Source organism: Diceros bicornis, chromosome 33 (genome assembly GCF_020826845.1).
Source record: "Diceros bicornis minor isolate mBicDic1 chromosome 33, mDicBic1.mat.cur, whole genome shotgun sequence".
NCBI lineage: Eukaryota > Metazoa > Chordata > Mammalia > Perissodactyla > Rhinocerotidae > Diceros > Diceros bicornis.
This window is the reverse complement of record NC_080772.1, coordinates 19058245-19080523: the sequence shown is the minus strand read 5'-3', so window position 1 is coordinate 19080523 and position 22279 is coordinate 19058245. Positions and strand designations below refer to the sequence as shown.

At 36.2% G+C, this 22279-nt stretch overlaps 1 protein-coding gene across 6 annotated transcripts in view; it reads left to right on the top strand.

The window, feature by feature from the left end:
- Positions 1-8074: 8074 nt before the first annotated feature.
- The window catches only part of MYBL1 (MYB proto-oncogene like 1), a 34169-nt gene continuing 19964 nt past the window's right edge, over positions 8075-22279 (top strand). For all 6 annotated transcript variants that reach the window (XM_058528805.1, XM_058528804.1, XM_058528802.1 and 3 more), the window contains exons 1-5: positions 8075-8221; positions 17195-17300; positions 17618-17689; positions 19613-19705; positions 21019-21239. In XM_058528805.1, the coding sequence (XP_058384788.1) occupies positions 8202-8221; positions 17195-17300; positions 17618-17689; positions 19613-19705; positions 21019-21239 (512 nt within the window). In that variant the 5' untranslated portion in view covers positions 8075-8201. The remainder of the gene's footprint in view (positions 8222-17194; positions 17301-17617; positions 17690-19612; positions 19706-21018; positions 21240-22279) is intronic.

Genomic DNA, 22279 nt, shown 5'->3' with positions numbered 1-22279 from the left:
CTAAATTCATAATTTAGCAAAGGAGTAAAATTGGGTGGTCACATAAGCCTTTACAAATACCTATTGTTAAACCTAGCTTGTTTTCAGGTACACCAACGTGGTTGAACTGATTTCAATATATAGTACCTGCCTTTAATTTCACTTCCTACAAGTTCCCTTCCTGAAGCAACATCCTCTACCCCAAGTTCTTCCCTCCTTGGGTTTGTTTTCTTGCTTCCTCCAAATTTGGAGGTGCTTTAAGGAAGGGTTTCAGAATTTCTTAGATGATCCATCTGGGTAAATTTTAGAATCATTGGTTAGATGAAAGTCCAACCATCTTATTTCAAGAACCTAAAATAATTATTATCATTTACTAAGTGGGTCTGTTGCTTTGGTGGGAAGGTTCTGCAAAGGCAATGTTTCTCAAAGTATGGTTCATGGGTTACAAGCATCTCACTTAGAAAACATTTCTATGGAATCTATCATGTGCCAGGTACTTTGCTGAGTATAAGGAATAATAAAATGGCGAGAAAGACATACCACTTAATATTTTTAGTGAAGGAGACAGACATTTAAACAAGCAAGTGCATATATAAGGGGAATATTAGGTGATGTAGGATTATTCTACAGGAGGAACTAACCTGACCTGCTAGTGGCTGGAGAATGCTTCCCAAGAGGTGATATGTTAGTTGAGACCTAAAGAATTAACAGGATGTTTAAAAAATCAAATTGGCAAGATTCAGCACCTCCAAAAATATTTTATTTACTAGGCCAGTCCATCAAGCAAAATTAAGTGGAATGCTCATGTTTGCCACACTTTAGACTCCACATCCTTCCTGTAAGAAGATTCAGGATTCCTATCCTGAATGGATAAGGATGAAAAAGTTTGAGAAAGCTTATGCAAACAGGTTGCTAAGGAAAGGAAAACTAACAGAGAATGAGATTCTAAACTCAGTGTATATAAAACCAACTTCAGAAACATGAGCTTATCCTTCGAAACTAAAAGGTGTCTCTGCTACTGAATATGACCAGTGATAATTAGATGCATAGATGTATAACAAAAATGTAAGCAAAATAGTAAAGCAAGAATCAAATTAGGAGCTAGAAACTCTCATTCTGATTTCTTTCAACATTACCAGGATTATAGAAAGACTGGTTCCATTTCTTCCTCTAGCCTCATGGCCCTGTCCCAGTATCAGTCACCTTCTCTGTTTCCATTAAACAGTAGTACAATGTACATCTTAAGTTGTGCTTACAATATTGCTTTCTAAGTTAGGATTATCATTTTGTGATCTTTCTTATGGCAAGTGATTTGGCTTTTTCGTTAGTGTAAACTTTACAATGTTATTAAATTTATTTTGGGTACAGTGAAATGATTAGAAAAATTAAATCAATATCTGAAAAAGAAATAATCTCTAAAAGTTTTCATTGAAATAGGCCTTAATTGTTTTCCTTCTTAAAAGTTATTCTGAAAGCAATGCATGTACATGGTTAAAAAAAAAATTTCAAAACTATAGAAAGACACCCAGCTCCCCCATCTCAATTGCTAAATGAACGATTTCTCTTTTGGTGATTACCTCCATAACTTAAATAAGATGCTTACAGGTTTAATCTCTCGATTTATCAACTTGAGACAGTATGTGATTCCTCCGTTATGAAAGATGAGTTCTCTTGCCCTTTTTAGCTTATTTTTATATTTTTAGCTAATATACTTAAGTCTCTGTTTATTGCGCCATCAATTTTAGACATTATTTTTTAACTCGCCAGTATGTAAAATGAGGAAAATAGCATTTCTACACTTTCTAATATCCCTTATCTTCCCATTCTAGTTCCTAATTTTTATTAGCTATACTATTAATTTTATATCATCAAGGTTTATGGTATTCAAAATATGTTCTGTAGCCATAATTTCTTTAAAAGTAATCTATAGTTTGACTAGACTAATAAACAGCTGAGGTGATCCCAGACGTCAAAATGAGAAGGGCTTTTTTTCTGAGACACCAACTAGAAGTTGGAGCTTTCCCAAGGCAGATATTGTAACTTCAACAGATTTGTGTTTTAAAAGATCCCTCAGGTGGCCAAGTGGAGGATATATTGGATTGGTCAAGACTAGAGAATGAGAGCAGTTAAAAGACTTGCTGTAACTGGGTGAGAGATGAGAGCTTGAAATGATCCACTGGCAGTGGGGATGGAGAGGAGAGGACAATGGAGAGAGAGTAAAAAGGTCAATCCAGACTCAGGTTCTGACTTGAGAAGCTAGATAGTGGTGCTACTAATTTGGAATAGAATACAGGAATAATTACAGATTGGTAGGTAGGAAGTGAATTCCACTTTGGGACATGTTGAATTTTAGGTGTTTAGTGCTTCCAGATGGAGAGAGATGTAGTTCAGGAGAGGGGCTGGGATTGGAAATAAAGATTTGTGAATCACAGGATATGACTAAAATCACAGGAGTGGATGAGATTGCCTAGGAAGAGAATGTAGAGTGAGACAAGAACTAAAAATGCAAGATTGGGGAATGTTAACGCTTCAGGAGCAGGCAGAACAGAGGCTTGATGGAAATCACGGAGGTGATGTCATAGAAAACAAAGGATAGAAGTTTCAAAGAAAAGGGAGTAATGGAGTCAAATGCTGTACAAAGTTCAGGTAAAATGAAGATTGATTTCTTCCTTCAAGTGTCCATTGGATTTAACAGGGTTTGGTGACTTTTGTAGCAAAATTTCAATGGCATGGTGGTGGTAAAGGTTAGACTGTGAGAGGACTGAAGACTGATTGGGTTTGACTCAAAGGGAAGAAAGGAAGACAGTGGATACAGGGTCATGGGAAGAACAGACGGATGAATGGATGAATATATTTAGATCAATATTTTCAACCCTATTGGAGTCAATATCCCCTTTTTATAACAATATATTCTACTCCCTACATCCTACTAAAATGAAATTCAAGATAACTTATATACAATTTTTAAAAAATAAACAATGCTTTACCTATAATATGGAGGAAAAACAAAGTGATTTATAATAAAACCCCTTTCAGGCACTACTAATTCAGCTGATATATACATAGTCACTTATAAACTCAATAGCTACAAATACAGACAGATATCGGTGGGCTGTATTAGTGTATTAAAACCTTGAGCTGTGTTACCTTCAGTGATGTGATTTTCTAAAATGGGGAAACAACTCTTGGTTAAGTCTGAACAAAATAAAATACAATCTTCCCCTGGTTTACATAGTAGTTGCATTTCTGGAAATATTTACCGTGTTTTAAAACAGTGCAAACCCCCCAACACTTGTGCACTTGTGTTTATATGTAAAAGGGAGTTGGTTCTAGGCTTAAATAATTATAATCAGGTTTTCATTTACCTTACTGTCTGGTTGAATGTCTAATGGAACTTAGGATACTTCTTCCTTGTGCAAGACCATCTCAAACACTGCATGAGTCTTATGTTCCTAGAACTGGCACTCTAAATGCCAGTGACGACCTTCAATAAACAGAAATTCCCCTAAAATTCCCCACTGTTCCCTTTGGGAATGCCTGGATGTGTTAGGCCAGAAGAGAAGGGGAGCTGAAAAAAAGACAAGATAGATTATTGTCTCTGATAAAGTGGAAGGTGATAAAACTGAGAGTAGAGGTAGAAAGCTTAGAATTTAAGAGAAGCACACACATTCATATCCTGGCAGATGCCATGTTTCCCACAGACGAGTGATAATCCTGCTTTAAGGATTTTGTGGTATGCTGGTATATTATTCCCTTTTTTAATGCCTTGAGTACCCTCTCTCTTAACTTGAAGTTCCTATCCTTCATTCTGAACCCTCAGTTAGTAGGCTCATTTGCTGTAAATAAGGGCTAAATTTTGAACACTATGAAAGATCACCTTTCTTTTTTTTTTTTTTTTTCTGAGGAAGATTTGCCCTGAGCTAACATCTGCTGCCAATCCTCCTCTTTTTTTGCTTGAGGAAGATTAGCACTGAGCTAACATCTGTGCCAATCTTCCTCCATTTTGTGTGTGGGACACTGCCACAGCATGGCTGGTGAATGGAGTAGGTCCACACCTGGGATCTGAACCTATGAACCCGGGCCACCGAAGGGGAGCACACGGAACTTTAACCACTTTGCCACGGGGCCGGGACCGGGGCAAGTTTTATATACCATACTTGTGCTATTTGCTTCTAGGATTTTCAGCAATTTTTGGAGTTTAGCATCAACTCATTTTTTTTAATTAAAAAAATAAACATGAATTTATGCTTTAAAAAAAGCCAAATAATACAAAAGTACATCGGGTAAAAAGTTAAAGCCTGCCCTGCTTCCATCTCATTCTTTTCTTCAAAGTAAAACACTGTTAAACAGTCTGGTGTGTATTCTGTAGACCATTTTCTAGAACATTAGACACATACCCACAAATACACCCTGAGTTTTTGTTTACATAAATGACATACTAATCATTCAGTTCTGCTACTAGCTCTTTGCACTACACCATACTATCTCTACATTACATCTACACTATACTTGTAGTTGAATGCCCATAGATATTAAGGTGGTAGAGTGATGGGAAGCTTGGCTCCTAATTCTAATCTTGGTTTTGCTACTGTATGCCCTTGGTCACGTTAACCTTTTGGTGCCCAATTTTCCTCATTTATAAAGTGCATGAAAATAATAGTATCTACCTCATAGAGTTGTTACAATTATAGAAGTTGCAAACTTTACCTAAGATGAATGCATGTGAAGCACCTAGAAGGGCTTAGTAGTAACAGCCATTTAATGGCATTGCCTTAATATTATACTATTTTTACTGGCTGTGTAATTGTTCTTTCCTGCTGATGAACCATTTAAATTAGTCTCAAAATGTGAATGCCTCCAAAGTGGGGTTCTAATGGAGTATACTACTGTAAGCATTTAAGTACATCTTTTTTGCTTGTATTGAATTATATTCTTAAGATAAAATGTCTGTCAAAGGCTATGCATATCTTTATATATTTATGGCTTTTGCTAAGTATTGCTTTCCAAAAGCCTTATACTAGTTTCAATACTAATATCAAGGAATTATTCAAACCTTATAGGCAGGATTTAGAAAAATTTTGCTACCTTAGTAGTCGTAAGATGGTATTTCAAATCTATTTTAATTTGTACTTTTTGTGTCCTTGTGTGCATATTTATTCACGTACTTGTTTATTATTTGCCTTTTTTCATTCATTCTACAGTTATTGTATTTACTGAGTCCTTATTCTAGGGACTGGGGATGAGGCAATAAATAGAACAGACAAAAACCTACTATGGGAATGGCTAATACAGCTCTATTAAAAGTACAGTCTCTTAGATACTATATTAAACCAGCATAAGCTTTTCAAACTAACATAAGCAAACCTTGGGAGTCTTTGGCCTTTGCAGGAGGATAAGAAGTAGGTGTAGCCATGTGAAACATGCTCCATTGTACACCTTCCTGCTCATTTAATACTAATGAAGCAATTTATTTAAAGATTTGGAGTAAGAAAGTACATTAGTACATAATTTTTACAATTAAAAACATGAATATATTTGTCATGGAGTAGAAAGAAAACTTTACATGAGTTTTTAAAGATAAAATACTTTTCAAAGGAATTTAAAACACTCGTCCTCAACCCCTATCTCCCCTTGGTATTCAGTCCCCTATACTTCAGAGGAAAAACTTCAGAAGCATTAACATATTCAAAACCAACTCACCGTTGAGGAGTAAATGTGTGACAATGAGAAGAATGTCCCTTTAAGTGTTTTCAATTTGGTGATTACAAATAAAGCCACTAGAAACATTTGTTTTCCAAAGTGGCTGTTCCATTTGCATTCTTACCAGCAATGTGTGCAAGTTGTATTTGCTTAACATTTTCATCTACACCAACACTTGCCTACTCAGTCTTTTTTTTTTTCCTCATTCTACTGTGTAGTCGAGTCTCACTGTGGTTTTAATTTGCATTTCTCTAAGGATTAATGATGTGAAGCATCTTTTCATGTGGCTTATCTGTCATTTGTATATCTTTTTTTGGTGCAGCGTCTGCTCTAATCTTTTGCCCATTTTTTTTACTGCGTCTTTTTTTCTCATTATTGAGTTGAGAGTTCTTTATACATGCTAAATAAAAATTCTTTATTAAATATGTTTTGCTAAAAAAAACTCCCAACTCTCAGGTTATGATATATTTGAGCCTGTGTACTCAGATGACCGTGAACCACTTTAACTCCACACTTTGTGTTTTTATAACTGATTTAAATCAATTTACAATGTTATCTTGCTCAGGAATTATGTTTTTCTCTATCTCTAAAATGAGGGGGATTTAAAACCAAGGGGATTTAGTTTACTGTCAATATCTAAAATACCTGCATTCAAGCTCAAAAAAAAGGTATTACGTATAAAACTGACTATAGCCTAAAATATAGCAGAAACTCTGCTTCCTGTTAGGATATAAATAAGCAGAGTAATGTATGACCCAGGAGTAAATAAGAAAACAGTATCTTTAAATGACATTACTTTCTAAATTAGGTTTAAAAAAAAAAAAAGTGAACCAGCAACACACTAAGAAATGATTGAAAAGGTGTTTTAACTTCCCAGAACCCATACCTTGAGAAGGAACTATAAAAAGGCAGGTGTTTTAAGTTTTGAAAGTATTGCATGCAAGCCCCCCTTAATTCACATTTGCACCTGCATCATTTGCAAAAATTGATGCGTAAAATTTCAAAATAGCAAAATGTAAGATTGTTACAATATTAACATGTGGTTTAATCCCCTCTGCAGCAGACCATGTTACCTTGCAAATTGGCATCCTTTACCATTTCTAATCGTTACTATAGATAATCTACTTCAATGCTACTTGAATCGAGCAGTTAGTTTTTAGACTTGAAACCTCTAGCGTAGTTGCAACTGCTAGAAGTTCCTCCGGTGCTGTTCCCCGCTCCTCCCGTCTCTCCTGCGAAAGGAGGTCACCTTCTACTGTTGACTACCGTACTCATTTATCTGGGCGAAATTCCCAGCCCGTTCCTGTCTTCCTGCATTGTTCTCCTGGATCTGGGCTCCTTCACCGCGCACATTAGTTATTTCCCGTAGAGCGGAGAACGTAAGCACTTTGAAGACCAGTCGCAGACTTGGATTATTTCCCTTTTCCGTTCCAAGCACGTCTCCAACTAAAAACTTTTTTCACCTGTCACACTCCTGCTCATTCTTGATATTCAGTTTCCTGTCACAGAGTTTTCGCTACTCCAGTAGCTATGATGTCTGGGCAAAAATAGCTCACATTTTTGCTTAAACAGTAACGGCCGCGCAAATTTTATGGTTAGATTAGTCTCTAGTCCGAAGACCGCGTCTCCTAATTAGTGAGGCGGGATACACCCGAGGAACGAGGAGCTTTGGCGGAGAGAAGGCTGCGGGCACGTGTCCCAGCTGCGCGCCCAACCCTCAGGAACACTGTCGCCGCACCCCGGGAAGTTTAGGCTCCCGCAGCCGCTTCCGGACCCGCCTCTCGGGTAGCACTGGAACTCGCTTTCCCAGCAGGCTCCGCGCGGCCCCGGCGCCCCCGCCCCCTCGCGGTGCGGCGCTCGGCGCGCTCCGGGTTCTGTCGCAGGCAGACCCGCGAGCCCCGCCTGCGGCCCCACCCCCTGGCTCCCAGCTCCTTCCCAGACTCCCGCGAGTTCCAGTCCCGGCTTCCAGCTCCCCAGCTCCGCCCCCAGTCGCGCGCGCTCTCCCCGCCCCGCCCTCGTCCCTCCGCGTGCGGCCGCCACAGCCAATGAGGTTCGGGGCCGCGTGCGCAGATTCAAACGGCGGCTCTTGAGGGAGGCTGGGCGCGAGATTCGGCGGTGCGGACAAAACCCTGCAGGAGGCTGCGAGCCCTGCAGAGCTGCTTGCTGCGGGGAGAGGGCGGGGGTCGGCGCCCGCGGCGGAGCCGCGCTGGGACGGCAGCGAGGAGGCTGAGAGGCGTCGGGAGGGGCCGGCGGAGGGCGGGAGCGCGCCTGCTGACATGTTGGGGGCATTCCTGACCGGGCCGGGCCGGGGCTAGGAGCGGCGCTGCGGGCCGGGGGCGGGTCGCGGTCTGCCCCTCCGTCCCTCCGTCCTGCCCTGCCGGGGACGTGCGTTCCGTACTCGGTCGCCTCGGAGAGGGAGCGAGGCAAGCGGCGGGAGGGTCGGGGAGAAGGAGCATTCGCCTGAGGCTGGAGGAGGCTGAGCTGCGTCCCCGCCCAGCCCGCGCCTATGCGGTACTTGAAGGATGGCGAAGAGGTCGCGCAGGTGGGTGACATCCCTTTCGCCCAGGCTTGTCGGCACAGTCTCGGCTCAGATTCTCTTTCCTTTCCCGCTGCCTCCCCACCACGCCCTCCCCACCCGGGGCAGAGGTTTTCCTTCCCGCTGCTCCACAGCCGCTTGGGCCCGGCTGGCCGGAGCGCAGCCGTGACGTGTGGAGAGTTGGGGACCAGTGTGGTTAAGACGCAGAAAGTGAGTAAGAGATGCCCGGGTTGCTCCTTTGAGTTCCTTCTCCCCGCAGCGCGCGTCCAGACTCCTAATCGTTCACAGCAACTTTTTGGGGGGAGTTTCTTGCCAGGTGAGTCTGCGCTTTCAGGGAACGCGCTACGCAGATGCAAGTGGTAGTGTCCAGCCTGGACGACCTGACAGTGGTGTTCAGAGGGACTCTTTTTTTCGGAATTACTGTACCAGTTAAAGTAGGAACTCTGATAAACTTGGGCGGAGACCCCTCTGCCATCTTTGCTACCTTGAAAGGTATCTTCTGAGGAGTAGCTGAGGAGAGAGGACATTTTCCATGTTTTCTGTAATTACCATACCCATGTTCGCAGCTTTATGTACATATTTTTAATATCTTCCACTGAGAAGATGTCACACTGTTACTACCAGTAGCTTGATCTTAAAATAAAACAATGTATTTGATTTACTTAATATTTTGACTGTCCGTGTTTGGCTGTGACTGTACTTAAGTGTTGCACAGAAGTAGGGCACTTTTTTTTTATTGGAAAACTTGCTGGGATGAATTTATGCATCTGATTTTGATCTATATGTTACTGTAGTGGCTACTCCTAAATCACGTGTAGTAATCAGTTAGATGGCAAAAAACTAAGGTGTCTTTTAATTGTCAGTATTATTAAATAAACCAGAAAAGATGTTTGGCATGATTTCCAAGTGGTTTTGTTTATCTGAATCCATAGCCTCAAAGGCTTAACTAGATATGTATTTCCTAAATTGAGATTTAGTACTGGGATTCATTCATTGCAGATTTCTGTTAAAAATTGGCAATAATTACACATAATATTTGTTGCTTTATTCATTTATTAAGCACCTATTGTATGTAAAATGTTTTGCAGGAATCTGCATAAAATATAATTAAGTCCCTGTTAGTTTATTATTTTGTAGCAACTACAGTATAGGTCAAACTCTTGAGGTGGAACAAATGTGCGCACACACAGACATAAACCCACCTCTCTAGAACAAGATTTTCAACCTCGGCACTATTGATATTTTGGATCAGATAATTCTTTGTAGTGGAGGGCTGTCCCGTGCTTTGTAGGATGTTTAGCAGCATCCCTGGCCTCTACCCAGTAGATGCCAGTAACACCCTACTTCCCCCAGTCGTGACAATCAGAAGTCTCTCCAGGCATTACCAAGTGTCTGTTAGGCAAAATCACCCAGGTGAGAATCACTGCTCTAGAATGTCAGGAACCCAAATAATCTCTAAATCTTCAGAAAAGGTAGATATTAAAAGGTCCTGTAATTATAATTACTGAGGTACTGGTTTAGGCCTTTTCTTTTGAATTTTTAAATATACAAAATTTAAAAAATAAAATGACTTCATTAAGCAAGGTGACAAGTGATTATTTATGTCACCTCAATAACAGAAGTTTGTTTATATTCCATGTGTGGCATTATCTACTTATCAGTGTTGATGTGAATCTTATTTGAAATAGTTTCTTGGCTAATGCTGTCATCAGCATTTAGTTATGGTTGGACGTGGAGGCTTGAATGTCAGAACCCTGTCTTCTGCAATTGGTTTTCTGTCTATTTCAGAATTTGTGTATGCTTCATAATAATAGACTAAGAGAGAAGAAATGATTTTATGATTAATATGCTTGTATAAGTTATTTTCTTTTACTGACAATACTATGAGCTTTGAGATGTAAACATTAATTTTACTGTTGACTTTTATTGCTTGTCAGCCATATAAATTAATTGAAACATTCAATTAATTGAAACATTAATTGAAATCATATTATAGAATGATTAAAGAGTCCTAAGTCTGGGGTAATTAAATGTGGTGGGGTGAAGTTACACTCTGTATGAAAGTATTCAGATAGAAGTGGTAAGAAATTACCACCTCTGAATGGTATATTACTTAGGGTCTTCATACTTGAATGTTTCATGTTCTAAATTATATTTCTTGTACGTGTAAATATGACTTATTTATCTTAGAAGATAATAGAATGTGAAATATTTTGAAGGGGAAATAATCTGTTCATTGGGCAAATTCTGGTTTCATGGCCTTTGGCTAAATATCTTAATATTAAATATAAACCTAATTTATAATTGAAAAAGAAAGGAAATAATTCAGTCACTTTAAGATCTCTGCTATACAACCATTTAAGTATTTGAGTATAAACTATACTTTGCTGTATAAAAGTTTTGCATAAGATTATAGGCATAAATCCTGTAATATACTTTTTCTGTATGGTCTGAAAAAAAAGTAAAAAACTGTTACCTCAGGTGTGAAACAACTGAAGGATGTTGACTCTTTTGATCTTTTAAGATAGCTGTAGTATCTCTGATCTATATTTACATAAAGGAAAAGGCTCATTTAGTGTCGTGACTTTATATAGTTTTAGATCCCACTGGGGGGTTTTAATGACGTAATTTACAGGCAGTACTAAAATTGTATATCTGTTATGAACATGTATTGATTTTTAAGCATGTTTATGTATTAAGTAATTTTAGTTTTTAAAGCCAGTTCTACCCTCAGAAATAAACTTTAAAAAATGTCATTTAGAAGCTAGAAGGCCTATTTAAGTAGTAGTAGATTCAGGTATTTACAGTTGAGACCTGTGACTACTCTAAACTGAAAAGATAAAAGCTAGCTCTTGAATTGGACGATGTTTTTCAGTGGGGTGTTTGTGTGTAGGAAGCACTTTTACTGTGTTGTTTCCAGCAAGATGGATGTTATGGGTGAAAGAATACTGAAATATGGGAACTGATTTTTTTAATCGGCTTTGTCATTAACTAGCAATATTGTTTTGGGGTAGCAAGTAAACTATGTATCTCAGTTTTTCATCTTTTAATATAAGGGGTTTGGATTTTATGGTCTGTAAGGTAACTTCTAGCTTTAATATATATCCTATTTTGAACTCTTTTGTAATTTCTCATTTAAAAATATACACACACTAATGGAATAAAATAGAAATGTTCTCACATTGTTTTTGTTTATGGATAGTTGGGTAGAACTCCCTTCAGTATTTATTTCGGTATTGCTATTAATAATTGTCAAATGAAGTCAAATGTCTGTTACTGTAATGATGCTAGTTTGCAGTCCCGATTTGGAAATAAAATATTCCTGTATGCAGTACATCATGTTAACCACTGGGTGGCCTGATTTCACTTTATAAATCAACCTGGTATCTTTTCATACCTTGAATTCAATGGGACTTAAAATATGCACAGTTACCCTAAAGTATAAGATGTATTTTTTGATTATGGTAAAAATTTCGGACTTGATGCAGTTTGTGATTTAAAATATGATCAAGTTGAAGTGATTTTATTAGAGCAAATTTTATAGAACTGATATTTCTCTAATTTCAAACCAGTAGTTTCTTTTCAAATAAAAATAAATTTTAAAAAATTCTCAAATTCTTCCTTTGGCTACCTCATGTTACTCTTTTTAGGTGGTATAATTGGTGTCCTTTAAAACTGAACTTCTCCCGAATGTTTTATCTTAATATTGTCAAGTGTGAATAGTTTGTATATTATTTCACAGGCAAAGTTATGACTGTCACATCCATTAGCTTACACCCTAGTGTAAAGTTACTCTTAACCATTTTCCTTGCCTAATGAGTCATAGTATTTCGTGTGTGTGAGCACACACACACTTCATTTTGCTGTTTCATGATCACCCTAATCACTTTGTTCATTCATAATCTACAAAACCCTTTCCATGTGAATGTAGTACTTAGGTAATGTATTAGACAGTTATAGAATAAGTATTTTCTTTGACTTAAAAAATAAAACTATGGGCTGGCCCGGTGGTATAGTGGTTAAGTTCACTCGCTCCGCTTTGGTGGCCCAGGGTTCATGGGTTTGGATCCCAGGCGTGGACCTACACACTGCTCATCCAGCCATGCTGTGGCGGTGTCCCACATACAAAATAGAGGAAGATTGGTGCAGATGTTAGCTCAGGGACAATCTTCCTCAAGCAGAAAGAGGAAAATTGGCAACAGATGTTAGTTCAGGGCCAGTCTTCCTCAGTAATAAACAAAAAACCAAAAAAAACCCTGACAGAATGATTCTGGAAACCAGGTCCTGGAAGGTGATTCAGAGACACCAAGTTCCTCTTTTTTTTTTTTGCTTTGTGACTAGAGAAATAATTTCACCTATTTGCTTTCTTCTAGATTAGTCACCTTAGGCTAGAAATAGTTTATTTACACAGAAGGAAGCTGATTTTATTTAATTATTACATATTACCAGCATTGATTGCTATAGTAGAAAAATGCTAAAAGATGAGATAAAAAGAAGAAAAATAGAGCAGATTTGTTTTGATGCTGTCTAACCATTATTAAGCAGTGGGACTTTTTCATTGTTAAATGGTAAAAGTGGAATATTGGTGAGGTTTCTTGTGGGATTTTATTCTTTCCCTTTTTTCTTGGCAAATTGGTGTTCTCAGGCATCTTTCTGTTGTAGCTAGTGATGTTGGTAAGTTTCTAAGATCTTTTTCTGTCACACTTATTTAAAAGTTATCCTTTCAACAATTACTTAATGTAGAAATAACAATGTTAAATAGTATAGAATGTTAGTGTTAAATAATATAGAAATGTAATGTTAATGTTAAATAATACAGAAATAACTTAATGTTAAAACCAAGAAGTAGCTAGGTAAATAGACTCTAGGAAAGCCTCAGTGGTAGAGAGATGATTCTAAGAATTCTACTTTAATCCTCCCTCATACTCACCCACTCAAAAAACCCAGCTTCCTGAACATTGACTGGGCTTTATAACTCTGTGTGAAACTCATGACCATGCTAATGCAAAACAGAGAATGAAACCTCACATAGAAATAGAAATTTCTCACAAATCAAGTATGTGGTTAAAAAATAAGGCAGAATCTTAAAGTTAAAATGAAAAAATTTTCAGGAAAATTACTTCTTGGAAACTAGTCTTTTGACCAGAGTAACATTTTTGGACTCATATCCTTAACTTAAAATATTTTGATAAAAACCTTAAGGTGAATGTTGTACAGAGTAGATGTGATGTAGATTTTTTTTGTGAATACTCAAGATTTATATGGGCAAGTCCCCAAACTAAAAATTGTTTTGATCTAGAAATAACCTAATTTTTAAAACAGTCTCAAATATGCTGTTGTGGAAGCTGTTAGGATCTTAGAGGGGAGAAGAACAGAGGGGAACCTGTGAAAAGCACGTCGGAGGGCTGTTTGGAGTGGCAGGAAGTGGTAATGTTGCTGGGGACAGTTCTGGGAAAGGTTAGGCAGTGTTGGTAGACACCGTCAAGAACCCCTTCTTTACTGAATATTTTTTTATGTTTATTTCAGCAGGTTCTGCTTCTTATATTCTACCACTTGGAGGTGCATTTGGATTTTGAAAGTCTTTTTTAACAAGTGGGAATGCCTTTCACCTCCTCCTAGGGTATTTTCATTTATTAAAAAAAATGTTTTCTTTCTCCTATCCACTTGAAGTCAGCTGTATTGAGGGAGGTGAAAATTTTTTTTTTTGTAAGGAAGATTGGCCCTGAGGTAACATCTATGCCAGTGTTCCTCTCTTTTTTATGTGGGATGCCTCCACACCATGGCTTGATGAGTGGTGTGTAGGTCCGTGCCCGGGATCCGAACCTGAGAACCCCGGGCCACTGAAATGGAGCGTGTGATCTTAACCACCATGCCACTGGGCTGGACCCTGAGGGAGGTGAAAGTTTTGATTGGGTTGGAAGGGAGTGAGGTGATTTTGGAATACAGAGTACTTGGAAAAGGAAGGAAGATCATTCATTAATTTTATCCATATTTAAGTACGTACTGTGTTTGGTGCTAAGGGGTGAACATATTAGACATGGTCTTTGCACTCCTGAACTTATTACTTGGTTGAGAAGGTTGGCAAGTGTGATAAGCATTAAGAAGGAAGGGTAGATGCCATGAGTACATACAAATTGGACAGAAAGCTTCAGTATGGTTTTATCTGATGTAGTAGTTTTCTTAGAAATTTATGAAATCATTGGATCCTGAACGATCTCCAATTTAACAATTTAATCTTGGCTAATCAGGTGATATTTCTGATAGCTGAAGATGGCTGCAAGTAACAGATATTTTCTTTACTTAAATCTGTGTTTTTATTTTCTGCATAGTTTGATAAAACAAGTGTATATGGAAGTAGGACTGGCAGATTATTGTTACAAATAGACATTGGCTTTAGGGGAGACCATTGGAATAGTGAAGTGCATTGAACTAAAGAAGCAGTACATAAATATCATAGGTGGGGGAAGAGGGGATCTTGGTGTCTTGCTTGGTCAGATATGAGGAATTTTGGTTCTATGGAATTGACAAATCAAGGGAAATTAGAAGTTCTGCAAACGGTTTGTAAACAGTACATATTAAATCTAGGCCTTCATTTTTCAGTTTTGTGAGATTGAAACTATATAAAGATATGAGGAACTACCCACATATTCTTAAATATATTATAGTAAGGTTAAACACTTGTTCTGATTTCAAAATGTACTTGAGGTTTGTCTTTGGTATCTTCTAGCTTCTTGTTATCCTCTTCCCTGTTTTTCCAGTGTGTTGTAGTATAGTGGTTAAGTGGTGGGTTTTGGAGTTCAGCCATGCTATATTTGCTGTAACTGTGGGCAAGAAGTTACTTTTCTAAGTCAAAGTTTCGTATTCTGTAAAATGAGAATAATAATATTCCCCTTAGGGTTGTTGTGGGGTTTTAAGAAAGAAATTTCATAGACTGCCACAATGTCTGGTAATTTAAATAAATATTAGCTCATGTTATTTTCAGATGCTCATGACTTTATTCAGTCCTCTGGCTTCTCAAAATCCTCTAATTCAGTTTATCATAAGGGCTTGCCCTCTTTCCTGGGGCTTTGTGCTCTCACGACTCTAACTGTTCTCTCTATGCTGGTGATTGTAGAAACTGGGTCTACCCTAGACCTCTTATGCGAGCAGAAAGATCATGTGCCCACTTGCCTTCTAGATCTGCTCTGCCCAATAGGAGAGCCACTAGCCACATGTGGCTATTGAGCTCTTGATATATGGCTAGTCTGAATTGTGATGTACAGTAACTATAAAATACTACTAAAGTTTGAAGACTTTAGTAAGAAAAAAGGAGTATAAAATATTTCATGATTATGTTGATTACATGTTGAAATGATAACTTTTTTAGTATATTGGGTTAAATAATATTATTAAAATTAATTTCACCTGTTTCTATTTTTTTTAATGTGACTACTAGGAAATTACATATGTGGCTTGCATTATATTTCTTTGGACAGTGCTGTCCTAGATATATCTACCTGTATATTTCTCAAGTGCCTTGAAATCAGCTAGTCTAAAACTTACTCTCTTCATTCCCTTCTCCCTCCCAAAGTTCTGTTTGTCCTTATTCTGTTCTTTATCTCAGTGAATAGCTCTATTTATGCTCCCAAAGCCAGAAATTTTGTAGTCATCCTTGATTCCTCCTTCTCCCGTGTCTCTTATATCCATCAGTTGTAAAATCTTTTGTTTCTACCTTTGTAATATCTCTCAGTTTCATGTGCGTCTTTCTATTGCCACTGTCATTACCTTAGTTTATTCTTTTATGGTTTCTTGATTTTTGTCACATTTAGAACTCTTCTACTAAAGAATATAAAAAATAGAATTTTATCCTGTTTTCTTAAAGTACCATTATGGTTTCCTTTTAAGAAATGTAAAGTATTTGCTTCATCTGAATTTTTTAATTTTAACGTGGGACTTGAGATTTAGTTTTTAAAATAGCTACCCAGTGTCTTACCATTTACTGAAAAGTCCATCTTTACCCCATTGATTTGATGTGTTACTGTTATAATTTACCAAATTCCCATATGGGTTTTCATTTTTCTTGAATGTTCTGTTCTGTTCTATTGATCTGTGTGTCTGTTCGTGAGCCAGTACCACTCTGTTTTCTTTATTGTTTCTCTGCGGTATATTTTGATACTGGGTAGTGCTCATTCTCCCATTATTTTTTTTTTAGAACTTTTCTGGCTATTCTTGCTTGTTTATTTCTCTAAGTGAACTGTAGAATCAGCTTGTCTAATTCTCTCTGAAAATCTTTTTGGTATTTTTATTCACTTAAATTTATGAATTAATTTAGGTAGAACGGACATCTAGGATATTGATTTCCTATCCAAGAATGTGGTCTGAATGTTTTTCCATTTGTTCAAGTCTTCTGTGCCTCACAGTAGTGTCTTGTTGTTTACTATACCTTGATCTTGTACATTCAAGTTATTTCTACATATCTTAACTTTTTTTTTGTTGGTATTGTTAATGGATCATTTCTTCCATGTGTCTTTTAACCGGCCATATTTTTTATTTTACCATGACCATTGTCAGGCTCTAATAATTCCTTACTTGGGTTATTGCGAAAGATTACTAATTGGTCTTCTTTCCTCCATTTCTTCACAGTCCTGCCAGTGATTTTTCTGAAACACAAGATATTTGTCTTTCAATCCCTTACTTAAAGTCCTTTAACTCTTTTGGATAAAGATCAAATAAAAAATAAAGGTCAAACTCCTTGGCATGACAAAAAAGTTTATCACTTGGCCCCTGGTGGCATATACAGCCTCATCTCTCTGTTGTCAGTAAGAGCTATAGCTCTTCCCTGTTGTATGACTCTTAATTTTTTTAGACTTCGAATAATCTCATTGGATATATGTCTTTTAGTCTGAGTAGCTTCTTTTAGTCATACCTGTATATGCAGATTCAGTGATTTAATTCACAAATTTAAATTAAATTCTTGATTTCACAATTGTGTTTTTTTAGTGAGGATGAGGATGAGGACCTTCAGTATGCTGATCATGATTATGAAGTACCACAACAAAAAGGATTGAAGAAACTCTGGAACAGAGTAAAATGGACAAGAGATGAGGTATAAAGTTTACTAATTTCATGCTTGTGTTTACGTATTGATTAATAATTTATAGATACGAAAAATATTTAAAAACAAAACAAGTTATCTGTCAACTAACTTGCACATTATTTTTCTTCAACCAGAGACATGAATAGCGGGTTGATGTTGAGACTGACAGAAACAGTAGTAAATGGGAGAACTTGTATTATAGTGGCTTCAGTCTTTCTAAAAATGGCCACCAGATATGACATGAAAGAATTGGAGAATTATCTCTATTAAGGGATAGAAGAATAGGGTGAGGGAAAGCTTTCTAATTTTCATGCCTGTTTTAATAGGATGATAAGTTAAAGAAGTTGGTTGAACAACACGGAACTGATGATTGGACTCTAATTGCTAGTCATCTACAAGTAAGTAGAACATTATATTTCTTACATGAATGATTTAGGCCATTGGGTTAAATTTACTGTTTTTCAAAAACGTATCTATGTTATTTCAGATTTTGATTTCCTTCCTAAAAACATCTTTTCTTCTGATCCTGTAGTTACCAATGGCTTAGAAAGTCTGATTTTCTAGTAATTAGTCTATCCTTAAAAAAGGTTACTAATCTAAAACAAAAATGATATTAAGTTTGGGTAGGCCTTTATAAATATTTATAAATGATAATGATAAATGTTAACACATTTTGAGAGAAGTTAAATATATTGAAATATTTTGATAGCTAATCAATAAAATCAGAAAAAGCTCTGTTGAAATGTTGGTCATAAAGTGGTAACATTTTAAAGTGTTACTGATTTTTTAAAAAATTATACTTACTATTCACCATATTACTACTCACATACTATTCATTAGCGTGTAATTTTATAATTTACAAAGTATTTTCACATATACTCATATTCCTTACTACACTGTAGGTTGTGAGATAGAATATTCATGTTTGAATTTCTGTATTGGCTAATTTTAGGTTTCAGAAACCATGTTACCTATGTTCTTTCTATATTGTTATGATGCCTTTCAACATAACCTTAAAATTGAGACGAAATAATGGAAAGAGCATAAGTTTTGGAGTCAGTCTGAATTGTGTTCAAATGTCAACTCTAATAGCTGTTTGGTCTTAGAAAAATTACTTAACCTCTTTGATCTTCAGCTTCCTTATCTATAATATATAAATAGTAGTACTTATTTTTATAGTATTGTTGTGAGAATGAGAAATAACATATAGGATTTTTGGCATAGTTCCTGACATCTAGCAGGTGTTCAGTAAATGGAAGCTAAATTAGAAAAGTTATTTACATTAGATTTATCAGTTTAACTTCAGTGGTGTAATAGCAAAGGAAGTGAGCAGAGAAATGCTACAAGGACATATAGGAACAACTTGATTATTTTAGAGAAAGTGATAGCTTTAAAATGAATCAGCATTGATGTACAGAAGCCATAAATGAAGAAGCTAAGTTTAAATAAAAATAATTTCAAGTCCATGAGACACAGAGACAGAGCTATTAGTAAACAAAGTATTTGTATCTATCCCCTTATATACTTCTAAATTATCTGTAATCCTGTATATGAACTAATATCCTTGTAAACTGTGAATCATTAATGAGAAGTTAACTAATATTTATTGTTGTTATTGTTATCATCATCATTGTAATACATAGGAGTTACTAGGTTGTAAATTAACTAAAATAAGACTTATTTATTAATCATTTTTGGAGTTTGAGATGTTTCTACAAAAGTTTTCTTATCTTGGTGAAATGAATTTTCCTTTTAAGCTTCAACACTTAAATAATTTAACTGATGTGTAATGCACATCTTCTATATAGATACATTCAGTTTTTTCTTGATAACTTGGGGGTCATCATTTATAAACATCCTTTAAATACCATGCAGTAGTCTATTAATGCCATTAGGGGTTTTTTAATTGTGTAGAGTTATATACTGCTGTGCTGTATGAATCCAGACTGCTGTGCTGTTTGAGTTCTTATATCTGCTTTGTATCGTTTTCTGTTTACTCCGTTTTATTTGCCAACCTTAGATATGTTTCTTTATGGCAGTATCTGTGCTTTGCTGCTTGCTGTGTTATAAGGCATAGTGTAGAGAAACCTACTTTAATTTCAAATATGTATTGTTTTTATTTGTAGTCCAAGCCCTGCTAACAAATTTAGCTAAAAAAAGAATTGGGTCACAGGCATGTAAAATAAATATTACATGTTTAAAGAATGCTATTGAATGCTTTGTTCTTCAAGACTTTGTTCTTAAGGTTGTGAGATAAAAGTTTGGGCTGATTTGCTTTCTGGAAGACAATTGTTCAATAACAAAGTCTTCTCTTCTTTCAGAATCGTTCTGATTTTCAGTGCCAGCATAGATGGCAGAAGGTTTTAAATCCCGAATTGATAAAGGGTCCCTGGACTAAAGAAGAAGATCAGAGGGTAACATGTTCATATTCTTTATTTTCACTGTGTAGGTGGACTAGCTTTTTTTCTTCCCAGTACATTGTTTTGACTCATAAAGTATATGTTTAAATCACTTTGATTTTGTTCTCTGGGTGCTGCTTGCATTAGAATTGAACGTTGAGTGTCTTGAAATGTAATTTTTAATGAATTGAGTCAAACCAAATATAATATGTATAGCCTTTTCTTTCTGAGAGTTTGGTTTGCAGAAGGAAAAATACTATCAGCTTAGTCACCTTGTTTAGAGCTTGGGTTGGCAATATTTAGGGTATAGTTTCTTGTTGAAAATTGAGTTAACACTTTTTTTTTTTTTTGCTGAGGAAGATTCACCCTGAGCTAACATCCGTGCCGATCTTCCTCTATTTCTTAATATGTGGGCAGCCAGCACAGCATGGCCACTAACAGAGTGGTGTAGGTCCGTGCCTGGGAACTGAACCCAGGCCCCCAAAGCAGAGTGCACTGAACTTAACCACTAGGTCACCAGGGCTGGTCTGAGTTAACGTTTTAAAAACAGAATTTAGTTTTTTATTTTATCTGATAACATGATATGTAAGAAAGTCATTCTTAACTTTCCCTCTTGACCTATAATGAACCTCAAAATAAGATAGATATTAGAGCATCATGTTTCCAAAGGGTTGGATGATTTAAAAACTGAGATAATTCTTCGTGTTATAAAAGTATGAGACGAATGGGAGAGTTTCTGTTCTCCACTCGTGATTGCCCTTTAGTTCATGCCTTTAGTTCATGTTCTTTATGGCATAAAAATTGTTACTGTAGTTGGGGAATTAGAGCATTCTTTTGTCACTCAAAACCAAAAAAAAAAAAAGGTTACTTCATTAAGCTCAGAGCTAATGTAATTTACTTGATGGCCAATGATAAGTTTTAAAATGTGTGATCTGTATCCTTTCAGTTTGAGAAAGGAAGAAGTGAAAAGACAATAACTCTGTAGATCCTTCTTGCTTCCAAACTGATTTATTTGGCTTTCAGCTGAAGCATTTTTATTTTTTTGAAGATGTAAGAGTAGAAAATGCATTGTTTCAACATTTTTACTGTTATTTTGAATTAATTTTGTGTGAAAACAATTGAACTTTACAAGTCACTTTAATTAGCACCTTGTATTTTAGATAAGTTTGGGATCAGTTTTTGAACTTGGCAAATACTGAAGGATTTCTTGGTAACATTGTTTTTTTAAGTTTTAGTTGTGGTTTGGATTTAATACATTAAAAAAATTGTATTCTTGAGTTGTGTTTTAAAATTCTGTCAAGGTAATGCTTTTTTAAACTTTTTCTTAGGTTATTGAATTAGTTCAGAAATATGGGCCAAAAAGATGGTCTTTAATTGCAAAACATTTAAAAGGAAGAATAGGCAAGCAGTGTAGAGAAAGATGGCATAATCATCTGAATCCCGAAGTGAAGAAATCTTCCTGGACAGAAGAGGAGGACAGGATCATTTATGAAGCACATAAGCGGTTGGGAAATCGTTGGGCAGAAATTGCCAAACTACTTCCTGGAAGGTGCTTATATAAATGTATATACATTTTTTCTGTACTTAAACTTGATCTTTATTACATTACTATTAAATATATTTGCAAGTACCCCATGACTTTTATTTTATTTGTAATTAAGATTTAGACTGCATAATATGAGCAACGCTTTGGGACTATTTGTAATAAATTCTGTGGTAAGAGATATAATTACTTTTTTAATGAAATATTTTGTAACAGTAATTTGTGCAATAAAATGCTAGACCTTTAGATTAAGAACATTTAATACACTCCCCAAATCATGTTTACATATCAGTACCAGTCAGGCAGACCTTCCTGTGCAAACTCGGTTGGAGTGGAATTTAAATCGAAGAGATTTCTTTTGTATTGGATTCTCTGCATAAGACCAGAGAATAACAAATATACTGGCTGAAATAAACTGCCATGAAAGCACATTAGAGAAAATTCAATTCTTAATGAATTATGGTATTATTCAAATCATGGGAGTAGCATATATATCTGTGTGGCTAAAATACAAAATTTCCCTTGGGCAGTGATGTGCTAAGTACAGTGTACATTGCACTGGTTCAGATGTTTCCTAATCGTCTGTAGTACAGTAGACCAACCACCTTGGGAAAATCCATACCTCACTCAGAAGATATGCATTTTTTTTTATTTCTGTAATCTCTTATCTGTATAGTACTTCATAGTTTATAAAATATATTTACGTATATTCTTAATTAATCTTCATATACTTGTGAAATATGCGGAGCAAACATAGCTGTCTTTGTTTTATACATAAGGAACTTAAAGCATAGTGTTAAGTTTTTTTATTCAAGTTAGCTAGGAACTTCTGATGTTTTCAAACTCATACATCTTTTTACTGTCTGTAGAACCTAGCTTAGTGCCTTAACATAAAGTAGGTTCTCATCAAATGTTTGTATATTTTATGATGGATGGAATTTACACTACAAGTAGCTGTAGGCTGAAGATTTACATTTTTATAAAGGGAACTTAGGTAAAAAGAGAGCCAATGAACTCTTTCTTCCATAGTTATTTTGTTCTAAGAT